Source organism: Callithrix jacchus, chromosome 3 (assembly GCF_049354715.1).
Source record: "Callithrix jacchus isolate 240 chromosome 3, calJac240_pri, whole genome shotgun sequence".
Taxonomy (NCBI): domain Eukaryota; kingdom Metazoa; phylum Chordata; class Mammalia; order Primates; family Cebidae; genus Callithrix; species Callithrix jacchus.
The window spans coordinates 109,664,668-109,673,369 of record NC_133504.1 but is presented as its reverse complement, the minus strand read 5'-3'; the positions used below and the strand labels follow the sequence as shown (position 1 = coordinate 109,673,369).

General features: G+C 35.1%; 1 protein-coding gene across 1 annotated transcript; it reads left to right on the top strand.

Moving 5' to 3' along the window:
• Positions 1-904: 904 nt before the first annotated feature.
• SPP1 (secreted phosphoprotein 1) lies at positions 905-8,004 on the top strand. The gene is made up of 7 exons (XM_002745608.7): positions 905-993; positions 2,071-2,138; positions 2,247-2,285; positions 4,651-4,731; positions 4,998-5,039; positions 6,082-6,396; positions 7,091-8,004. The coding sequence occupies exons 2-7, from the start codon at positions 2,085-2,087 to the stop codon at positions 7,493-7,495; spliced, it is 936 nt and encodes a 311-aa protein (XP_002745654.4). The 5' UTR covers positions 905-993; positions 2,071-2,084; the 3' UTR covers positions 7,496-8,004.
• The last annotated feature ends 698 nt before the right edge of the window (positions 8,005-8,702 follow it).

The window sequence follows — 8,702 nt, the reverse complement described above, 5'->3', positions numbered from 1 at the left end:
AACAAACTAATTCACTTAAACCTCTCAAAAACCCCATGACCTGGGTAATAGTATCTGCATTTTATGGATGAGAAAACAAGGAGACCTAGGCTGGACGATTTGCCCAAGGTTGCACAGGTCATCAGTGACACAGCGGAATTCAGAGCCACCGTCTGGCTCCTGAAGCAGCCCTCTCAAGCAGTCATCCTGCTCTCAGTCAGAAATTGCTTTACTTCTGCAACATCTAGAGCAAATTACCATTCTTCTATTTCATACAGCAAGCTATCCATTTCATCACCTCTGAACGATTTAAACAGTACAACAAAAGTCCATGTCTTTGAAAGGTCACTGTAAATTCAACTTAATGGGCAGGAACAGGAATTTTAATGTCACTAGTGTCATTTGTCTAAGTAACAATCTACTGCATACTTGAAATCACAAGCTAAGCTTGAGTAGTAAAACAGAGGCAGATTTTCCAAACTCTTTGTAAACCTGAACTATAGCCTTCTAGCTCTTCAATAAGTATAATTATAGATGCAAGAGTGGTTGCAGATATTGCCTTTACGTTACTTAAACAGAAAGAAACAAAAATCCATTCTATTCCATTTTACTTAGGGATGATTTACATTATCCCTACTTTCCCCCTTTTCATGGGCTCCCTAAGTGCTCTTCCTGGATGCTGAATGCCCATCCTGTCAATGAAAAAGCTAGTTAGTGATATTGTTCATGAGTAATGTTTTAACTGTAGATGTGTGTGTGCGTTTTCTTTTTTGTTGTTGTTTTAACCACAAAACCAGAGAAGGAAGTGTGGGAGCAGGTGGGCTGGGCAGTGGCAGAAAACCTCATGACACGTCTCTCCGCCTCCCTGTGGTGGTGGAGGATGTCTGCAGCAGCATTTAAATTCTGGGAGGGCTTGGTTGTCAGCAGCAGCAGGAGGAGGCAGAGAGCACAGCTTCCTCTGGGACTGACTCTTCTCAGGCCAGTCGCAGCCTTTTCAGCCAAACACCGACCAAGGTATGACTGCAGTTTGCTACTGGGTTGTGCATTCAGCTGAATTTCATGGGGAAGTTCAAGTTCTAAGGAAAAATATTTTTAACTGTAATGCTGTTAAGCAGACTTAAATTTTCTAGCCTTTTTAATAAGCAGATTAGATACATTGCAGGTCTCCTGGAACAAAGGTGTCTAGATATTTCGAATGCCAGTCAAATATAAAACTTAAAAATACTTCCACTGGGTCCTCAAAAGAACAGAAACTACTGCCGCTAGTAGAAAATAGTAAAATTCAATTTCCCTTTGGAAATAATTATACCTATATCATTTTCAATGGGTGACTGTGCCGGCATTTAAAAGAAAAGGGATCTTTTATGCTAATTAAGCCAATTACAATGCTATTTTTTTAAATGATGTATCTCATTTTCAAGGGGAAAAAAACATTTCTGAATATGTTACTGCTAAATTTAGCTGTTAAAATATTCATCAAGATACCTGTATAACACTATGTAGACTTATTATTACAAATAGAAAAGCTGTTGGCTATTCTCAACGTTTTCTTTTGCATTTCAAATTTTTAGAACATCTTACTTAAAAAACAAATTTCAGAGATAGATAGTTTCATTTCACCTAAGTAGCGCCTAATTAATAAGTTAAGTTAAAAATAACATTTAAAGTACATGTTGGAAGAATAGATAAAGCAAATTATTTTCATTTTTTTCTGTGTTTTTTAATCTAAAAGTAAGTATTCCCATTCTAGCTTATTATTGTAATTAAGTTACTATTGACCTGTTTGCAGGTTTAAAGAGCCAGAGATATAGAGTAGGAATGGTATAATTTCTGGAACTCTAAATTTAAAAGTTGAATAAATACAGACTTGCAAAATTTTCATTTCCCTTGCCTAACAGTGAAAGATGGAGAATAGGTGGCAATATAAATATTAACTTGAAAGACCATATGCTAAAAGGCTTCTCTAAGAAGTAAAAAGATCTTATAGAAAATATATTTTATTCGCGATTATTTTGTAATGTGGTAGTATAAAAAGGTATCCCTGTTGTAACCTATGAAGACATCAGCTATTCCTTATGAAATATTTTGCAGGAAAAATCACTACCATGAGAATTGCAGTGATTTGCTTTTGCCTCTTAGGCATCGCCTATGCCTTACCAGTGAGTACAGCTGCACCTTAAAGAGAATTCCTGAAAATAATGAATTATGTGCTTCCATGTACTAGGAGGACATTCTTGTAATTTTTCTTCATCTTTTCTGTTTCAAAGGTTAAACGGGCTGATTCTGGAAGTTCTGAGGAAAAGCAGGTAAGCATCTTTTAGATTTATTATATAGTTAAATCATTTACTCAATTATGGCAATAGGTGCAACAAACATATTTGCTGCAATATTACTTGTCTTTCTAGTCAAATCTATTGGTTTACAAGTATTTATTGACTGTCTGCTATGAATCTAGGCCAGTATCAAGCACACTATAGTTTTTAATAAGTATGATTGTAAAACCAACCCAGATTTTTCAAATATAATAATGTCTAGGCCATTATCACATGAAAACGAGTTATATGAAGTTGTGTGACTTTTTTTCCATTAGTCCACATACTGACCTAAAAGCAGAAAATTCTATCTTTTGCTTTATTTAGTGGATTGTGATGTTTAAAATTCACATTGGATATTAGTCAGAACTGTTTGTATGACCATAATATTCACAATATTGCCTGAGATATTAGCTGAGAAGCCCACTGTGAAAGCAAGTCTATGTGTGCTGTTAGTATCTATTGTGATTGTCAGCTGATGTTAGATCACATTTTTCTAACCAAACATAAGACCGACCAAACTCATTATTATAATTATTTGACCAGCACTAAAGATGTACCTACCCCTCCACAACAGATGAAACTGTGCCAGCCAAACAACAAATGGGCATTGTCCCCAGAAGCTTGGACAAAAAGGCACACAGAGTTCAATTCCAGTTGAACAGAATAAAGGCCAAAACAGAGTTGCCTTGGGGGACCACTGCAATTAGAATGCTTAATGAAGACATTAAAAGAAGTATTCTGTGTGTGTTTGTGTGTGTATCTGTGTATGTGTGTGAGTGGGAGTATGTAAGGGTGTCTGTTTTCCAACTGATTTGAAAACACAGGTCTGAATCATAATAATAAACCAGAAAAATTAACATCTCCGGAAAAGATGTCACACTATTTGAGGCAAGAATTAGTGCCATTTTAATTGATAAAAACATGGCAAGAACACATTTTATAAGGCACGTGGAGCCATAACAATTTAAGAAATAAGTGAAGAGCTCAAAGCTCAGCTTTCTAGAATCCCAGAAACTTAAAGCTAGTAAAAAGTTGGGGAAGTCCTATGCACTTGAAAATATGCACTGGTTATCTGTGTCAGGATTATTGGGTGGTTTTTAGTCTATTCATTTTGCTTACCTTTATTTGTACTACTTTTTAAATACTATAAGTTTAACTTATAAATCCATTCTCTCTGAGCCTGTATTACATTTTTCATGAGGATGGATAGATAGATAGATAGATAGATAGATAGATAGATAGATAATAGATAGATTTGAAAAAGTGAGGAGAAAAACTCTAAACTCATATAGTCCCATCATTTTTGCATCTTCTTAAAGCAAGGGGCCACTTCTTTCAGCAAAACCTTTCAGAGAAGCCCGATATAAATTTTCTCTGGTTAGAGCCAGCCATGAGAGAAACCCTAAATGCTGCTGACTGGTTCTCTCCCTACTCATCCACTCCCTAGATGCAGAAGGTACTCTGTGCAACCCCCCGAGTTCTCATTCTCAATGACAGGGACATGCAGTGATTGACCCTGGATGATTCAGCCGATCAGATGACACTTACACAGAGCAATTTCCACTCCTCTGCAGTAGCATATTATCATTATTTTCCGGATAAATAACTTGGCTAAAGAAAATCCGTTTCATTTACATCTTTGGCACCTTAGAGCAATAGAACTTTTGTGCAATGATTTTAATATCATATTTCTGCATTGTCTGGTAAGATAGCCACTGGATACGTATGGCTATTGAGCACTCAAAATGTGGACTAGTGCAGCTGAGGAAGTGAATTTTTATCTTATTTCATTTTAATTAACTTAAATTTAAATAGTCCCATGTGATTAGAAGATACTGTATTAGACAGCACAGCCCTAGAGAGTTCCTTCTTGTTCCAAGGACTGCACTCAATGAAGATCAAAGTAATTAAGGGCACCTCTGCTTTAGATGTGCTTATCTGAGAGGAAATTTACCCAGCAAACATACAAAAAGAAAGCACAGTGTGAAGTTCAGTGTTAAGAACCAGTTTGCCTGTGTGTGAATCCTGCCTGGCTCTGCCATTTCCTACCATTTAACTGCATGGTCGCTGAGTTTTCTGATTTGTAAGGTGGGCATAATAATGATACTTGCCTCATAGGGGAATGAGAGGAACAAATGAGTTAGTATTTGGAAAGCAGTTTGAAAGAGTGCCTAGCCCACAGTAAGTGCTTCATAAGAATTTGAAAAAAAAAATATTACCAAAGGATATCTAAGGGTCTGGGTGACTCTACATGCATGCATATTATACTCAGTCATCAAGACTGGTGAAGAATGGTTGTTTTTTCAGTTCATCTGTTTCTTTTTTTGATAATGATAAACATGAAACTTTTTTGTAGCTTTACAACAAATACCCAGATGCTGTGGCCACGTGGCTAAAGCCTGACCCATCTCAGAAGCAGAATCTCCTAGCCCCACAGGTATTTTTAAACTTCTCAAAATTAAGCTATAACAATAAGAGACAGCTACAAGCAGGCCATTTGGGCTGGTCTGATGAATCCTGCCTGCCTGCTGGCAAATATGTGCTTAGGGCACTGATTGATCTGCCATGTTAGCTTCTTCCCTTGTTAAGCCATCCACTGATGAGGCTGAAAAATAAACACTGCTTTGAATCAAAAAGGTTAACTTTTGAATAAAAAAGCCAGGCAGGTGCGATGCACACTAATATGTGCCATTCCTTCTTCAGAATGCTGTGTCCTCTGAAGAAACTGATGACTTTAAACAAGAGGTAAGTTCTCATTTTCAATCAGAGGCCCATCATGACTTGAAGAAATGAAAGAAGCCATTGCGTGGGTTCTCTTCTGATGAAATTTCATTAGCAAATTTTCAAGTAAATTGGCAGTCTAAAATTTGCTCAGAAAGAAAACATTTATTTACTAAATATCAGAAATACTAGGTTTCCTCAGATAAGTTTACATTACAGGAAATGTTTATTAATGCTTGCTATTTGAAACATTAAGCTGCTTGCAATATATTTAAGGTATTTTGTAGTTATCTAATATCTAGTAAGCATCTAATTAATGCCTATCAAAGCTAAGATTTTGCCTTTAGGAAGTTTTCTTTCCTAATAAAATAGTTTATTCAACAACTATTCTTTTTGTTAGGATCATTCATATATTTGCTAAGCAAAGTGTAAATTTATTTTCCTTAAGATTCATTTTGAATATACTAAGAATATTAAAGCAAGTTAGATAAAGGACTCAATATATTTGTCAATTGGAAGTTTAATAGACATTGTTTAATTCAATGAACAGTTTTGAGCTGCAGTTTATATATACATGCATAACAGAGTCAGCTTACGATTATCCATGCTAATAGGGAAGTGATTATAGATTTTGGTACACACATTAAAATATGAATGCTCTTTTCTTTTGATAAATCTCATTTCAAATAGGAAAATCAGTCTCATAATTATGTATCTGTATCTATTACAACATTGAATTTAGTAAATTAAATAATGTTTAATATGTATAAGAAAAAACAATGTTATTAATATGAAGATTACACTCACATATTTGGCTTGAAAATATCTATGAAAATGATTTTTCTTAGAAAGTAAGAAAAGTTCCTCAGAATGTTATTATTTATCCCTGTGTTAAAAGTGAAATTGGAAGATGCTCACTTTAGCTCCTAAAAGCCATGGAGTGTACTATGAATGCAAAGATTCTGAAACTAAATAAAAAGAAAGACAGTAAAAGACTAATGTGCTATAAAGTCTAAGGGAAAATAAAAACCCATACGCTAATTTTCCTGGTCATCTTAATTTTCAGACCCTTCCAAGTAAGTCCAATGAAAGCCATGATGACATGGACGATGTGGATGATGATGATGATGATGACCATGTGGACAGCCAGGACTCGAATGACTCTGATGAAGTAGATCACACTGATGATTCTCACCAGTCTGATGAATCTCACCATTCTGATGAATCCGATGAACTGGTCACTGATTTTCCCACGGACCTGCCAGCAACTGAAGTTTTCACTCCACCTGTCCCCACAATAGACACATATGATGGCCGAGGTGATAGTGTGGGTTATGGACTGAGATCAAAATCCAAGAAATTTCGCAGATCTGACATCCAGGTAAATCCTTTAAAAGACATATCTGATGGTTCTGACTAGAGCTCAAGTCTAGGAAACCATAGTTTGCATATTCATTCATTCATTTGTCCATTCATTCATCCATTCAGCAAGAATTCATTCATATTCTACTTCATGATCAATGAATACAAATCTTTTTCTATTTGGTGGTTTTTGTAAGTCTACATAATTCCTCTCTAGATTGGATTCCCAAACACAATTCTATTTTTTCAAATCCTGAATCACTTACTTTTAGATTTAAAAAAATGGAAAACACTAATTATTTTAAAAATATAATGGTCATGTTTTCAAGTTAAATAACTAAGAGGAATTGTAGAGTTGCAAATTACACTGAATCCTTAGTCAGAGAATCTGGATTTGACATAGACTTGCCATTTACTATTCTCTTTACTTTTTAACTTCCAATTCACTTCCTCTTTATGTGAAACAGATATAATCAAACCTATCTCATAGGTTTCATTACATAAGTAAGTGATGTACTTATTAAACTAAAGGAGATAACATATGTGAAAGGGCTTGGTAAAGTACTATACAAAGTAACATGCTAATATTATTTCAGGAAGATTTAGACAATTTTTAGTACAAGATGGCCTAAATGTTAGAGAGCAGAAAAGGATTACCATATTCCCATCCCTAGCTGTTCATATAATTCTTCTTCATTTGTGCTGTGATTCAGTACCCTGATGCTACCGAGGAGGACATCACCTCACACGTGGAAAGCGAGGAGTTGAATGGTGCATACAAGGCCATCCCTGTTGCCCAGAGCCTGAACGTGCCTTCTGATTGGGACAGCCATGGGAAGGACAGTCATGAAATGAGTCAGCTGGATGACCAAAGTGCGGAAACCCACAGCCACGAGCAGTCCAGATTACATAAGCGGAAAGCCAGTGATGAGAGCAATGAGCATTCAGATGTGATTGATAGTCAGGAAGTTTCCAAAGTCAGCCGTGAGTTCCACAGCCATGAATTTCACAGCCAGGAAGATCTGCTCGTTGTAGATCCTAAAAGTACGGAAGAAGATAAACACCTGAAATTTCGCATTTCCCATGAATTAGATAGTGCATCTTCTGAGGTCAATTAAAACAAGAAAAAATACAATTTCTCACTTTTCTTTTAGTAGAAAGAAAAGATGCTTTATAGCAAAATGAAAGGGAATATGAAATGCTTATTTCTCAGTTTAGTGGGTGAATGTGTATCTATGTGAATCTGGAAATAACTAATGTGTTTGATCATTAGTTTAGTTTGTCATAGAAACTCCCTGTAAACTAAAAGCTTCAGGGTTATATCTATGTTCATTCTATAGAAGAAATATAAACTGTCACTGTATTTTAATGTTTGTTATTCTTTTATGAATAGAAATTTATGTAGAAGCAAACAAAATACTTTTACACACTTAAAAAATAACATTTTATGTCATTATGATCTTTCATTTTTTAAATTAGTGTATATTTTGTTGTGATTATCTTTCTTTTGTGGTGTGAATAAATCTTTCATCTCAAATGTAATAAGAATTTGGCGGTGTCAATTGCTTACTTGTTTTCCCACACTTGTCTAGCAATTAATAAAATATAACATTTTTTACTGCCTATGTAACATTTTTAAAGCTTTATTTTGGTTTTAATTGATACATAATAATTGTAGATATTTATGGGGTACTGTGTTGATGTTTTGATACATACATACACTGTATAATTATCAAAGGGTAATTATCATATCCATCACCTCAAACACTTGTCATTTCTTTGTAATGAGAATATTCAATCCTATGTTCTAGCTATTTTGAAGTATATGATACATTATTATTGACTCTAATCAACATACTGTGCAATAGAATACCAGAATTTATTCCTCCTAGCTAACTGTAACTTTGTACCCATTGACTAACCTCCCCCATCGACCTTCCTACTCTCTCTCCTGCTGGTAATCACTATTCTACTCTCTACTTCTATGAGGTCAACTTTTCCAGATTCCATATATGAGTGAGGTCATGTAGTACTTGTCCTTCGGTGCTTGGCTTATTTAACTTAACCTCCTCTAGGTTCACCTATGTTGTCAAAAATGCCAGGAGAAAACATGCACAAACTATGCATCTAAGAAAGAATTAAAATCCAGAACACATAAGGAACTCAAACAATGTAATATCAAGAAAAAGAAAAGAAAACTCAAATAATCCAATTAAAAATGGGTACAAATATGAATAGACATTTCTCAAAAGAAGACGTGCAAATGGCCAACAGGTATATGGAAAAATGCTCAACATCACTCACTAATTATCAGGGATATGCAAA